Raw genomic sequence first — 16,421 nt, 5'->3', positions numbered from 1 at the left:
CCTTAAACTCCTTGTTTCCTGGACTTTATTTGCCACCTGGGCCACCTACATTCACCACCAATGGGGAATAGTGCAGCCACATAGGCTCCCTTTACAAAAGAAGCATTTGCAATCATAACCATGGCAATGCTACATCATGGCACTTTTGGTGAATCTAGACAAGTGTGCATGATCAGCAATGCATTCACTGTACTGCGAGCATAATAATAACATTGGGCCCATAGAATTTACAGTGAGCGGCAATGCACGTAATGCCGTGTGCATCGCTGCTCTAAACCAACAGCGACAGACAGGAATCCCTTCTCCTGTACATACTTTCTGTGTCGAACAGCACCAATATCTATACATGTGACATGTGGTATGGGAACGCACCGTTGTAACCAGGTAAGGACAATGGGGGAGATTTAGCAAAACCTGTGCAAATGGAGAGTTGCCCAGTTACCCATAGCAACCAAACAGATCGCTTCTTTCATGTTACCGAGATCTTGTTTAAAATGAAAGAAGAAATCTGATTGGTTGCCATGGGCAACTGGGCAACTTTTCCTCTGCACAGGTTTTGATAAATCTCCCCCAATGACTTAAATGGGGACAAAGCCTCACCTGCAGTTATTACCAGGGGTCAAGTCCTGGGGGAAAAAAAGTGCAGGAACTCACCCAAGATTTCCACTCAAGGGCTGGTCCTGCAGGACTCCTGCTAATGGGAACTGTGTTCCTGCTGTGGAAAAAGTGCAGGAACACAGCTCCCACATGTTCCTGCAGGTCTTGAGCCCTGGTTATTATGCATATTAAGAGAGAGGGCTTCATTTACCCTTGAATTCCATAATAAAATGCTCATTGCTCTAATCTTCCTGTAACATTTAATGATAGATAATTACATTGAATATGATAAACTCTAAATATTTCAATACATAGCAATACACACAGATGTATCTATGCCTTGCGTCTAGGATTACAAACACGTAATAGCATATTGCCAGTCTCGTCTTCATCTGCATATGGTGCCCTAATTAGTATTGCATGGGTCGGCTAATATACTATCGCAATTATCCATGTATCTGTGTCTGTTGACGTCTGATTCCAGATTACATGGACAAGATTATCATCTGGTCCCCTTTAGGTACGAGGCCCATTGTGCACTGGATGAGGGAGCTCCATCTGCTTGTGTTTGGCTCAGTGAGGCTGTATTAAATGTGTCCATTCTGAGCCGCACACTCTGTAAATCATTGACATTGCTCAGCACTGAATTGCTTGTTGTCTTGCTTGTTATGGCTTTATGATTCCTAGCTGTGATTTAGAGGGATGTAGAAGTGGACTCGATTTTAAAAGTCAATGTAAAATATAGGATAGCGTTTTGCTTTTCTTTTTTTAAGATATACTACCAAAAAGCAATAATTATATAAAGAAAAATATGTCTAAAAAAATTCCTAAAATATATAGTTTACGTTTTTTTTTTTCTGGCTTTAATGGGTACTTGCAGTTTTGCTGGCATTTTCGTCGCCCTCCATATGCCAGGAAACACAGAAAGGAGATCAGATGGTATTGTTGCCATAGCAACCATACAATGTCTAAGGCCTGACAGTATGGAAAGAAGCCAGGCAATATAGATCCTATAAAAACGATTGCAGGATTCCAATTCGAAAAGAAAAAAGAAAAAGAAAAAAAAAAACATCGACTACATAATGCCACCACAAAATGTCTCCTGTTGACATGGAACATGAAGGTTATGTCCGACAAATCCCTATATGGGAAGAATTTTGTAGATCTTCCTCTTATATGGTCTCACCTGTCTAAATGGAAAGCAGCAATCTCGGAGTTATGCCTCTCATAATCAGAAAAGTAGAAGAAGTCCGGGGGCGTTTCTTGTTCTCTCGTCTGCCTAGAAAATACAAAAGATGATATGGAATTAACATGTGATGTAAAAAAAGAACATAATGTGTCATATTGTACAAAAAATAGATCCATCAGGAACAACCTAGCATAGTAACTCAGTAGGTAGGCGGGCCAACTTCCACATTAAAGGAGTACTCCGGCCCTAAGACATCTTATCCCCTATCCAAAGGATAGGGGATAAGATGTCTGACCGCGGGTGTCCCGCCGCTGGGGACCCCCGCAATCTTGCATTCAGCACCCACATCGGGGAGCTGCACACCGCGCTGCCAGCTCAGAATCTGCTGTGTGACGACCACAGGGCCGGAGTATCGTGACGTCCCGACTCCGCCCTGTGTGACGTCATGCCCGGCCCCCGCTATGCAACTCTGTGGGAGGGGGCGTGATGGCCGTCATGCCCCTCCCATAGAGTTGCATAGCAGGGGTGGGGTGTGTAGTCACATGGGGTCAGAGTCGTGACGTCACCATACTCCGGCCCTGTGGTCGTCACACAGCAGATTCTGAGCTGGCAGCGCGGTGTGCAGCTCCCCGATGTGGGTGCTGAATGCAATATTGCGGGGGTCCCCAGCTGCGGGACTCCCGTGGTCAGACATCTTATCCTTTGGATAGGGGATAAGATGTCTTAGGGCCGGAGTACCCCTTTAAAGACAATGAGGGAGATTTCTCAAAATCTGTCCAGAGGAAAAGCTGCTGAGTTGCCCATAGCAACCAATCAGATTGCTTCTTTTACTTTTCAGAGGCCTTTTCCAAAATGAAAGAAGTGATCTGATTGGTTGCTATGGGCAACTCAGCAACTTTTCCTCAGGACAAGTTTTGATAAATCCCCCCCCCCCCCCCCCCCAGTATCTTTTAAAACACTTTTAAATGCAATGTCATGGATAGACCTAAAGGGGGTGCTCTACTGTTTGCATTCAACTCCACCACTTATGAGTGTCTGTGGTTTGGAGTAAGAGGAAAATGAACACATGACGTTATGTGGTTGTCTAATTCTATTTCTGAACATATTAACACCCACAATTTCCCATAATTTTCAATAACATTCCTTTAAGTCAGGATGAATGAGGCCTGATGAGCCCTGGATGATCAGAAGTTCTGGATTATTTGACAGTCTTAAAAGAGAATTGACAATTTACATGTAAGAGTAGGCAGTCCAAAAAATACCAATCCCAAATAGGCTACTGTTACAGTGTTGCTTGCTTAGTGCCTCTTTTTAGATCTCTATATTGGTTGTATTCACATGAAAGACATAGTCCAAACCCACTTTGGAAAAAAAAAAAAAAAAAAAAAATATATATATATATATATATATATATATGTAACTTTTGGGGTGAATAAAGAAACCAGCTTATGAAGATCCTTGACCTATTGGTGCTGTGATTCCTGAACTTTGCATACACTAACACCAGGCTGGCTGCCTGGGTGTTTCACATGCACGGAGGTTGGTCCCCGGTGCTGTCTCACGCCAATTCTTGTATATATATATATATATATATATATATATATATATATATATATATAAATCCGAGGGTTGCCATGGGCAACACCTTAATTTTCTTTCTTGCACCAGTTTTCATACTTAGGGATTTTAAAAATGGTGGCCTATTCTCAATATTGGACAAATGGGAATCCAACTCTTAGCATCCTCACTGATCAGCTGTTGGGGCCATAGTATTTGTACACAGTACTTCAAGATGCCAACGGGTACCAACAAGCCATGGTGCCTTGGTCATGGAATTTAGATACAGGGATAGAACACTAAAGTTCCTAAGCATCAGTAATAAATTATGCATTAGGGTCCAGATCTCCCATGTGATATTGATGCTGACCAAGACTCACTGCTATTACAATCGACTACTAGGGCAGCAAATAGAATCATTTCCACTGATGAAGTATAGACTAGCCATTCCTATATCAATAAGAGTGTACAATTTTTCCAACATTTTAAGATCACATTTATCAAAGAGAAACACCCCCACCCTGTTGTCTAAACAGGACCCAGATGTGACTGCTAATGTACCTGAGCAACCCTATAATCCACAACTAGGGCAACACACTGTATTTTTGCCCTAGGTGAAGTAAAGCCTATGGTAGTGAGGGTCTCCAGTTTCTCCAAAATTCAGGGAACACTTCCAACAAACAGAAACACCACCACCCTGCTGTCTGGTTATGTTGGTGCACCATGTAGCCTGAGATCAGATGCTCAAAGCCAAAATGTAAACACATACAGTATATGGTGCCTTCTTACACAATAATACATCCTTTTTTTTTTTTGAGTTATAAAAAATTAACCTCTTCAGGATGCCGGGCGTATGCATACGCCCTGCATCCCGAGTCCTTAAGGACGTGGGGCTTATGCATACGCCCGTGGGAATTCCGGTCCCTGCTGTTAGCCGGTTGGGGACAGGACCGGGATGCCTGCTGAAATCATTCAGCAGGCATCCCGGTACATCGCCAATGGGGGTCCTGAGGCCCCCCATGTCGGCGATCGCAGAAAATCGCATGTCAATTCAGACATGCGATTTTCTGCTATTCCGGTCTCTGGTGACCCGATCACACGGAAAATAGGGATGATCGGAGCTGTCAGTGACAGCCCCAATCATCCTGAGGGATAGGAGTGAGGTGGTAGTGCTGCGATCTCCTCTTATCCCCTGCCATTGGTCAGAACTGATTCTGACCAATGGCAGCGCAGGACACTGGATTGCCATGGCAACCCCCCGTTCTGCCCACCCCTGGATGTCGGGCAGAATGGGGGGAGAAGATGGAGACCGGTACCTGGAGGAGAAGATGCGTGGGGTCCGCCACTCATCGCTGGAGACAGTGGAGATCACGGCACAGGTAGGGAAGGAGGGGGAAGGAAGGGGGGCAGTGGTCGATATTTACTGCTGCCCTTCCTAGTGGGTGCCAAACTGCAACTCCCAGCATGTCCAGACAGCCAAAGGCTGTCTGGGCATGCTGGGAGTTGTAGTTTTGCAACATCTGGAGGGTCACAGTTTGGAGACCACTGCTACAGTGGTGCCCAAACTGTAGCCCTCCAGATGTTGCCAAACTACAACTCTCAGTATGCCTAGACTGCCCAGGCATGCTGGGAGTTGTAGTTCTGTAACATATGTCCCTTCAGATTTTGCAATTTTCATGACATTTTTTAAAGTTGCTGCTCTACTTTGAAGCCCTCTAATTTTTTCAAAAAGTAAAAATATGTCCATTTTAGGATGCCAACATAAAGTGGACATATTGTGTTTGTGAATAAAAATAAAAATGTATTTGGAATATCCATTTTCCTTACAAGCAGAGAGCTTCAAAGTTAGAAAAATGCTAAATTTTCAAAATTTTCATGAAATTTGGGGATTTTTCACCAAGAAAGGATGCAAGTAACAACGAAAATTTACCACCAAAATAAAGTAGAATATGTCACGAAAAAACGATGTCAGAATCAGAAAAATTCGGTAAAAGCGTTTTAGAGTTATTAATGCGTAAAGTGACGGTGGTCAGAATTGCGAAAAAGGGGTCAGTCCTTAAGGTGAAAAAGGGCTGCGTCCTTAAGGGGTTAATGACTCGATTTATTATTTTGTCATAAGATCCCATCCTTTATTTGTGAAACAAAGGACAGACAGCGCTCCGTAGTGTGATATCGTTGTTGCACACAGTTAACTTGAGCAGAGGTAGCGCTTACCACAGCGGGTTACACTCAGCCAAGTGCAACAATGGGAAAAGGCAATGATCGCTAGGCGTCTGCAGCTGTTCCAAATCCAAATAAAGTCTAGCAAAAGAATAGGACCTCCAACGTGTCGACGGGATTCAAAGCGCAGGCCTGCGCTTTGAATCCCGTCGACATGTTGGAGGTCCTATTCTTTATTTGTGGAAATGATTTAGAAATGCCGCGACCTTAAAGGGAAAGCGTCGCCTTCATCTCGTCAGTTCAGCCAGATGCACAAACTGTAATTGTACCTTAAGTCTCTATAAGTGACATATGGGACAATCATTAAATCCCTGTAGGAACAGCACATTCCCACAAATGTCTATTAGTTGCCTGCAGCTCCGGCTTCTCATACTATATACAGTGCTCCCTCAAGTTACAATATTAATTGGTTCCAGGACGACCATTGTATGTTGAAACCATTGTATGTTGAGACCAGAACTCTATGGAAACCTGGTAATTGGTTATAAAGGCACCAAAATTTCATTAAAAAAAACTAGGAAAAAGTGAAAATTAAAGAAAAATAAGTAGATAACTAACATAGATAAAGCAAATCCTTACATATAAAAGTAAGAAAGATCTGCTGGGAGCTGTAAATCACTGTCTATGTCAGTGTTTCCCAAGCAGGGAGCCTCCAGCTGTTGCAAAACTACAACTCCCAGCATGCCTGGACAGCCAAAGGCTGTCCGGGCATGATGGGAGTTGTAGTTTTGCAACAGCTGGGGGCACCCTGCTTGGGAAACACTGGTCTATGTAGAGGACAGGATCTTCTTCAGGGTCCTGTACAGAACACGCAATGTCCTAAAAAAGTAACATGGAGCCGCCCTTACCTGGTGTCCAAAGGAGCAGATAACCCTGGTACAGGTAAAGTGTACAGAACATGTAATACCTTCCTGTACTGTAGGGGGCGCTACCAGACCTCAGTCAGTGCATACACTTCAGTAATACAGGGGTTTTACCAGTGAAATGCCCATTCTGATTGGTCGGATCTTCCAGTCATTGACATGTTTCGCAGATCTGGACTGTCTGTAGATTGTATGTTGAGTCTGGTTTCAACTTACAATGGTCCAGAAAAGACCATTGTATGTTGAAACTATTGTATGTTGAGGCCATTGTAAGTTGAGGGATCACTGTACATCATTAATTTTTTAAGGAAAAAAAACTAAAAACTTTTTCTCTTCCCAGTTTATCATCTTACATTCTTCAGCTTATTCGTGTAAATCTTCCCCAGACATCAAAACAAGAAGTTTTCCAAATGATGGCCACAATGCATTTAATGCTGGTGCGTTCTGCAGCTCGGAGAATTTCTTCAAACCTCTTGTCATTATTTTCTCCGCAGCAGAAGCCAGAAGACTTCTATTTCACAATAGCGAAGGAGTACCAAGTAGAATGCTGATAGAAGAGTAATAGAAATGTAGCATTTCACTGTAGATGACAACCACCTGGCGGCCGTACTTCTCTGCTGGAAATAATGTTTTATCTTAGGCCTCCTCCACTGGGATAGTTCAAGATTTTTTATGTTTTTTATTTTTATTTTTTTTACTATTTTCCGCCAATTAACCAACTGTCTAAAATTTGACAAATATATCAGCATCATGCTGCGATGGTGAATTATGTCAAAATATTGAGGTAACCTTGCAAGCTGCAATTTTTTTTCAATTAAGGGTATTGGACTTACGATAATGCATTAGAAGCCATAGTGAAAATAGACTATATAGCTGTTATACGGTCTATAAAGAAAATAGACTGCTTGGTTATTCATGTAGTTAAAGGGGTACTCCGGTGAAAACCTTTTTTCTTTTAAATCAACTGGTGGCAGAAAGTTAAACATATTTGTAAATTACTTCTATTAAAAAATCTTAATCCTTCCAGTACTTATTAGCTGCTGAATGCTACAGAGGAAATTTCTTTCTTTTTGGAACACTGATGACATCACAAGCACAGTGCTCTCTGCTGACATCTCTGTCCATTTTAGCAACCGTGCATAGCAGATGTATGCTAAGGGCAGCATGGTGGCTCAGTGGTTAGCACTGCTGCCTTGCAGTGCTGGGGACTTGGGTTCAAATCCCACTAAGGACAACAATAAATAAAGCGTTATTATTATAATAACATCAGCAAAGAGAACTGTGCTCGTGATGTCATCAGAGAGCATTCCAGAAAGAAAAGAATTTACTCTGTAGTATTCAGCAGGAAGGATTAAGATTTTTTTAATAGAAGTAATTTACAAATATGTTTAACTTTCTGCCACCAGTTGAATTAAAAGAAAAAAGGTTTTCACCGGAGTACCCCTTTAATTTGACAGAAGGTGTGATGAAAGTGGACTTCATTCTAAGCAACACCGTAGGTTATCAATAGGAAGGGTGAGAAATCATTAGCAATAGGAAGGTTACGCAACATCAGTTTATATAGGTTCTTCTCCTAATGCAGCCATACACTATCAATAATTGTTGTTGGCCTGCCGGTGATCTCTCCCAACCTCCCCATACACATTAAAGGGGTACTCCGGTGGAATTTTTTTTTTTTTTTTTCAAATCAACTAGTTCCAGAAAGTTAAACAGATCTGTAAATGACCTCTATTAAAAAAAAAATCTTAATCCTTCCAGTACTTATCAGCTGCTGTATACTACAGAGAAAGTTGACTTGTTCTTTTCTGTCTGGACCACAGTGCTCTCTGCTGCCACCTCTGTTCGTGTCAGGAACTGTCCAGAGTAGGAGCCCATCCCCATAGCAAACCTCTCCTGCTCTGGACAGTTCCTGACATGGACAGAGGTGGCACTGTGGTCAGACTGTAAAGGATGCATACTACTAATCGAAATTCACTATTTGAAGAGACTAAGAGAGAAAATCTACATGAACCAAGGGACTTCATACGAATTTCATGCAGATGGAGCTCTGGATGGATCCCAGCGCAGGACCCAAGGAACAGCTAGAAGTTTATCACTTTGTGAAAGTTGGAAACACTGGATGTGAAGTTAAGAAACTCAAAGCTGTTGAATTTGCCCTAAATGTTTGATCCTATACTACAATTGTGCTGGTAGACTGATTACAGTGTCTCATGGTAAATGATTGAGTGTTAAGTATTCCACAAGTGGTATAAATTCACTTTATTTTTTGGGAGTGGGGGGGAACTGTCTTTTTGTTTAGCAACCTCCCTCTTTGAATATGCAGAACGAATGACACCCTCTCTAATCTTCTAGCATTTCCTCTGCTTCCGAATTCGAAGGGCCTTAACTAGTAGAAGATACAGACACATTAATGCAATGAGTTTTTTCGCCGCTCTCATTTCCATAAGCATTTTAGTTCTCTACTTTGTTTCCATGCAATGAGGCATTTTACAGCTGAGAACATTATGAAGATAAATACTCTTCACACTTACTATTCCTGCCTTTAATAAGTATTAGGCATCCACGAGGTGGAAAAGCAATGTTTAGTTTATTTCGAACAGAATAAGTGCCTTGTGTGGAACAAAAACAGTCATGCTTTGCCTCATTCCCATCATTTAGACAATGAATGAAGCAGACGCCATTACCCATCTAGTCTACTGAAAAAAAAAGAGGGAGACAAAATTTGTATCTATACAGCTCAGCTGGTGCTGGAAAAGAAAACACATAACCATCCGGGATCTTCTACTTCACAATGCTAAAAATTGGCATTTTAGGATAGTAACCAATCACATTATTGCTGGCCAGTGATGTCACTGAGGCTTGATGCTTCTGCAATAACAACATTAAGGCCTCCTTCTTTAATGATGTGAATATTAAAGGAGTACTCCGGCCCTAAGACATCTTATCCCCTATCCAAAGGATGTCTGATCGCTAGGGTCCCGCCACTGGGGACCCCCGCAATCTCTCATGCAGCACCCAACTGTCTCAGCTGCACGCAGTGTCTGAAGCCTCACAACCACGGGGCCTGAGTATTGTGATATCATGACTCCACCCCCTTGTGACATCACATCCCCTCCCATAGACTTGCATTGAGGGGGCGGGCACAAAGATTCTCTGTATGGACATTCTGGCGTGTGAACATAGTCTAAAAGTTTCAGTTCAAAACACTCCATTAGATAAGAGAAAATATGGCTTTCAGTTATCTGATATTTTATTCTCCATTCACATACAAAGATACATTCTGAATTTCCCAGCTTGTCATGTAGCATTTAAAGTGTACCTGTCATTTGCAAAGACAATTTATATCATGTATATTATAACATTATATGTATAATTGTAGTGTACATTGGTTAAAAAATGTGCATATTTTTGGGTAAAAAATGCTGTCTTGTCCCTGCAGCTATTACCTATGTGTCTCTGTACAGAGAAAATATACAGGAAGTATGGGTGGACAAGCAGGGCTCTGTACACTGAGGACAAGCAGGGCTTTGTACACTGAGGACAAGCAGGTCTCTGTACACTAAGTACAAGCAGGGCTCTGTACACTGAGGACAAGTAGGGCTCTGTACACTGAGGACAAGTAGGGCTCTGTACACTGAGGACAAGCAGGGCTTTGTACACTGAGGACAAGCAGGGCTCTGTACACTGAGGACAAGCAGGGCTCTGTACACTGAGGTCAAACAGGTCTCTGTACACTAAGTACAAGCAGGGCTCTGTACACTGAGGACAAGTAGGGCTCTTTACACTGAGGACAAGCGAGCTCTGTACACTGAGGACAAGCAGGGCTCTGTACACTGAGGACAAGCAGGGCTCTGTACACTGAGGACAAGCAGGGCTCTGTACACTGAGGACAAACAGGGCTCTGTACACTGAGGACAAGCAGGGCTCTGTACACTGAGGTCAAACAGGTCTCTGTACACTAAGTACAAGCAGGGCTCTGTACACTGAGGACAAGTAGGGCTCTGTACACTGAGGACAAGCGAGCTCTGTACACTGAGGACAAGCAGGGCTCTGTACACTGAGGACAAGCGGGGATCTGTACACTGAGGACAAACAGGGCTCTGTACACTGAGGACAAGTAGGGCTCTGTACACTGAGGACAAGCAGGGCTCTGTGCACTGAGGGCAAGCAGGGTTCTGTACACTGAGGACAAGCAGGGCTCTTTACATTGAGGAGAAGCAGGGATCTGTGTACTGGGGCTTTTTGACATGCCCTTGGCTCACACAGCAGACATATTTGTCCCACCCACACTTCCTGCATGTTGAAATTTGGACAGGATCCATGTATACATGATCCCCTACACTGTAGGGAAAACAAAATACAGTATAATCAAAGTAAAAAATTTGTACAAAATATATATATATATTTTTTTGCTTTTTGTAACAAATGAATTTTGCCTCAAATGTGTTAGTATTATTTTTAGTAACTAAGTAATTTCTACTTAATTTTCCATGTATGTTTAAATGGTGTTCCTATTAGGGTATGTAGACATCATAGAGGCAGTCCATTAATTCCTCATTTATTGGTCAGAGTGTCTCTATTTGTAAAAGACACTTTATTACTTTAGTTAGTCATCATTTATGTAAATGAGTGCTATGGAAGACCATGGGGAGAATTTATTATTGATATATAAACTGTGTATTTTGCAAAATTTTGAACCGCCTGCAAACTGAGCAAAAATTTGCAACTTTATAAAATTGTACGTGACATATATTCATATATTATGTGATGAATGTATTAAATGTGCAAAAAAAGTTGCATTCTGATGCTACCCAGGGAGTTGTTGGGTTTTTTCAAGCCTAAATCAAGGAATGGTGTATTATATAATTTATGCACTACTGGCACACAGACCATAAAATAGATGAAGCGTTCAACTAATGATGAATTGCGCACTGGGAATACCAGTTTTAGTAACAGACACATAGCACAATAAACTGTGCAAATGATCCGCCCCCAAGCTTTTTGCTGCCATAATCAGATCATCATTTATAGAAGGGTGTGAAATTAGGTAGGGATCAGTGAAGCTCTCAACTCACCTCAGCCACTGTCCCTACCTGTTTGGCTGATCTGTCCTAAGTGGGGTCCTGAACTGGGTGATGGGACCTACACTAATTAAGTGTATGGGGCTAAAGAACAGTAAAACAGGTTGGGTGAGGAATCAGTCTTGCCATAATCTGAACACAGTAACAGAAAACTATAAACTTGCCAGAGGGTCAGAACCAGGAGAGTAGAGCATTGCAGAATCAGAAACAAAGACAAAAAACTATAAAATGCAAACCATGTCAAGCCAGGAGAGGCAGAATTAGGTCCAAAACGTCTGACAGAAGGCAGACTTAGGGACAAGGCAAACGGTTAGGGTCCAGGTACACAGAACACATAGGAATGCAGTGAATGTAGTGAGACCAGTGGCCAGCAGATGCCTGTGTTATTTACAATAGTGTAGGGAAGCGTTTGCCCGAATCTCATTGGCCCCAGGTCACTGCCTTCTGATTGGTCTGCTTACCTTACACCATGTGACAGGCAGCACATGCAAAATGCATATCGTTAGGAAAACGTTAACTCGCTTCCGACAGAGGTAAGTTCCTAACAAAGGGTTGCCCAGATGGGACATCAAAGTCCTAAACATTAAACCAAAAAAATTTTGTAATAATAATCATAATATAGGTGCTCCTCCAAAAGGTGTCACTCTAATTCCTTACAAAAAAACCCCAACAAATCCAAATCCACAGCGGTAATTGCCATTAAGTACCAGCAGACAAGATGCCAACTAAATCTTCTAATTATACGTATTGTGGGTACAGTAATTGTGGCAGCCATGAGCATTGACAAGCCACATCTCATGCACGTAAGACTGTCAGGCCTCGGGACTTTTTCCAAGCGTCACAGCGGTTTTGGTCTGATTATTTTATTAGAAGAAAGCAGAGCATGAATAATTGAATATTTGAAGCATTTTCCTTGGAAGAAAATGTTTGCTTCATATTGTAGATCTGTGCTGCTCAAACTTTACTGGGACAGTGTCAGCGTTGTTTGGTAAAGGCTCTAGTAGGGGCAAGGAGGTTCAGAAACGTGAAGTAAAATTACACGTTTCACAAAAAAGAGAGACTTTACAGTTTTGCATTGATTTTCAGGAATTTACAGTTACTCTCTCTCTCTCTCTCTCTCTCTCTGAAACAGCTTTATTCTGACCATACACATGTTTATGTTGACCATTATCGTCATATTTGGTGGGATTCACTGACATTTGGCAAACAGCAGATTTCAACATGCCAATCTTTTCTTCCCCCAGAAAATATGCTAGGGGCAAATGAAAAAGTCAAGTGAAGTACTGTAGTATTGTTATGTGTCAACCAGAAGCTATTGCATGTATATGGCTAGTTCTAGTATGCAACATATTGTTCTCTGTTTACTGTTTAGCAAAATGCTGACATTATCTTGCTACCTAAAAAGCCAATAACAACCAAATGATACAAGATAAGTTGGACAAAGCATTTGCAAATTTGTTCAACTTTTTAGGACCCAGCTTGAGTTCAGCAAAAGGCCTTATGGGTCCATATTAAAGGGGTTCTCCTAAGAACTAAACTCATAAACCATCCTTTCCCTCTCATCAACCTATTTAATTGTTTAAATATCATTCATTAGCTATATAAAGCAGTTTCTGTTCTTTGGTTGTTACTTACATGCATGAAGTGAAAGAATGACATCATCCAGCCATCCACTCTGTCAAATTTCCTCTCTGAAAGCAGCCCCCACCCTCCTGAAATACACAGACCATGTGGTTTCTGGCCTGCATTGATGAGAGAGAGATTCTGTGTCTGATTGGCTAAGGCTGCACACATCTCCCAGTTCTCAGCACTAAAGGGAGCATGGCCCTTTAGTGCTGAGAACTGGGAGGTGTGTGCAGCCTTAGCCAATCAGACACAAAATCTCTCTCTGCTGCTCAGAGTAGGAGGGTGGGGGCTGGCAGAGCAAGGGGAGAGAAGAATGGCAAAGAATATCATATAACCAAAGAAGTCAACAGGGCAACAGGAGCCACCCATATCAGGCAGGAAGGTTTACGGGGAACATAACCAGGAAGTGTGGTAGCTTTGGAGCTTTTTTATATTTATTTATACTTCCCTGGAGTACCCCTTCAAGGTCTCATAAGCACCTATTTTTATACCATTTTTCCTCCTGGAAGTGATGCTTGTTGATAATACTCTTTTAATATGTTTCATATCTATCTATCTATCTATCTATCTATCTATATTTATACACATATATTTATCACAAATGTATATGGACACCATATATGTGTGTATATATATATATATATATATATATATATATATATATATATTTAGCGCTTCACTATACTTTTTAGTCACATGTAATTTTTTTGTTTGATTTTAACATGGAATAATGCTATTTTTAAAAGCTTTTTTGATGGAAGCTGGATACCACCTTGTTTTGCATGGCTGATTACAGATATACACAGCACACATGCATAAAAAGGAGGTCTTAAATTTAAGAGTAAAAGTTTTCTTTTTATAAATATATGAAAATAAATCTCATACTTGTCAGCTTTAACCCCTTAAGGACTCATTTGGACCTTAAGGACTAAGACAATTTTATTTTTACGTTTTAGTGTTTCCTCCTCCCCTTCAAAAAAGCATAACTCTTTTATATTTTCATCCACAGACTAGTATGAGGGCTTGTTTTTTGCGCGACCAGTTGTCCGTTGTAATGTCATCTCTCACTTTACCATAAAATGTATGGCACAACCAAAAAAATACTATTTGTGTGGGGAAATTAAAAAGAAAAACGCAATTTGGCAAATTTTGGAAGGTTTTGTTTTCACGCTGTACAATTTATGGTAAAAATGACATGCATTTTTTATTCTCTGGGTCAATACGACTAAAATGATACCCATGATTAGACACTTTTCTATTACTGTTGCGCTTAAAAAAAATCGCAAACTTTTTAACCAAATTAGTACGTTTAAAATCTCCCTATTTTGAAGACCTATAACTTTTTCATTTTTCCGTATAAGCGGTGGTATGAGGGCTCATTTTTTGCTGATTTGTACTTTTTTGTACTTTTTATTAATACCATATTTGCTTATACAAAACTTTTATTACATTTTTAATTCATTTTTTTTTATAAAATGTTATAAAAAAGCAGCTATTTTGGACTTTTTTTTTTTTACGTTCACGCCGTTCACCATACGGGATCATTTACATTTTATTTTAATAGGTCGGATATTTACGCACGCGGTGATACCAAATATGTATATAAAATAATTTTTTTTACACTTTTTGGGGGTAAAATTGGGAAAATGGGACAATTTACGTTTTTATTGGGGAGGGGGTTTTTCACATTTTTTTTTTACTTTTTTTACTTTTATTTTTACACTCTTATAGTCCCCATAGGGGACTATTTATAGCAACCATTCGATTGCTAATGCTGTTCAGTGCTATGTATAGGACATAGCACTGATCAGCATTAACGGTCATCTTCTGCTCTGGTCTGCGGGAAGGCAGATCAGAGCAGAAGACTCCCAAAAGGCAGCGGACCCAGGTGAGGGGACCTCTGTCTGCCGTGCAGGATGATCGGATCGCCTCAGCAGCGCTGCGGGCGATCCGATCATCCTGTTAAGTGACTGAGATGCTGCAGATGCCGTGATCTGTATTGATCACGGCATCTGAGGGGTTAATGGCGGACATCCGCGGGATCGTGGGTGTCCGCCATTACCGGTGGGTCCCTGGCTGCGATCAACAGCCGGGACCTGCCGCGCATGATGCCGGCATCGCTCCGATGCCCGCGGTTATGCTCAGGACGTAAATGTACATCCTGGTGCGTTAAGTACCACATCACCAGGACGTACATTTACGTCCTGCATCGTTAAGGGGTTAACACACAGAAGGCTCACATTTTCTGAGGTTTTCATAATCTATTATACAGAAACCACATTGCATGCTATTCCAGAGTGTCTTGCGTGACCACAGTTTCCATATAGATCACATCGAAGAGAGCTAACAAACTCTTCATTTATTCCGTAGTCATAATAGACAGTCACTACAATAAATTCTTCTCCATCTGTTGATCATTCCATTAGCAAATGATAAATATTACTAAGGACTAAGATGAATGGATGGCAATAAATAAGATCTGACTGTTCAGAACAGATTTGTGGTACAAGAGATTGGCGCTCAAACTGCAGAACACATTGGACTGGACAGGTTGAAGAACTGGCTTTATAGAATCTTCTGTTCTTGAAGAATAATGTTTCCTGTTTATTCAATCCAGAGATCATCTCTGCCAAATAACAATATGAAATGGAGAGGTGGGAGCATATTCCGAATGGTATTCTACACCTCCAGATCGATGGAAGTGTATTGTATAGTTACTGCAGGTTTCTTTTTTTTTTTTTATATAAAGCTAAAATCTGTGGATCATAATGTAGGAGACGTCCAGTGATCACAGTAAGGGGGGAGAGTGATAGAAAATGATGAGACATCTTTGCTGTTCAAAGTGATTCTATCAATTTAAATTATTACAGTAAAAATACATTTCTGATATAGAGTTTGTTACAGTGTGGCTGCCAATGGCTCTAGATAGGGGCATACATACAATTCCTGGTGCCAATATGCCAATAGCAAAAAGATAGCATACCAGGGCCTTTATGATCTCTATCCAGCATGCATTCTGAACCCTTGAGCCTTAACCCCTTAAGGACCAGGCCATTTTACACCTTAAGGACCAGAGCGTTTTTTGCAATTCTGACCACTGTTACTTTAAACATTAATAACTCTGGAATGCTTTTAGTTATCATTCTGATTCCGAGATTGTTTTTTCGTGACATATTCTACTTTAACTTAGTGGTAAAATTTTATGGTAACTTGCATCCTTTCTTGGTGAAAAATCCCAAAATTTTATGAAAAAAATGAAAGTTTTGCATTTTTCTAACTTTGAAGCTC

At 41.1% G+C, this 16,421-nt stretch overlaps 1 protein-coding gene across 1 annotated transcript in view; it reads right to left on the bottom strand.

The window, feature by feature from the left end:
* The window catches only part of FAM20C (FAM20C golgi associated secretory pathway kinase), a 211,735-nt gene that overhangs the window by 61,519 nt on the left and 133,795 nt on the right, over positions 1-16,421 (bottom strand). Inside the window, exon 4 of the mRNA XM_056533606.1 lies at positions 1,784-1,876. Coding sequence (XP_056389581.1) covers positions 1,784-1,876 — 93 coding nt within the window. The remainder of the gene's footprint in view (positions 1-1,783; positions 1,877-16,421) is intronic.

Source organism: Hyla sarda, chromosome 8, assembly GCF_029499605.1.
Source record: "Hyla sarda isolate aHylSar1 chromosome 8, aHylSar1.hap1, whole genome shotgun sequence".
Taxonomy (NCBI): Eukaryota; Metazoa; Chordata; class Amphibia; order Anura; family Hylidae; genus Hyla; species Hyla sarda.
Note: the sequence above shows the minus strand (reverse complement) of the source record. Positions and strands in the feature narration are given on the sequence as shown.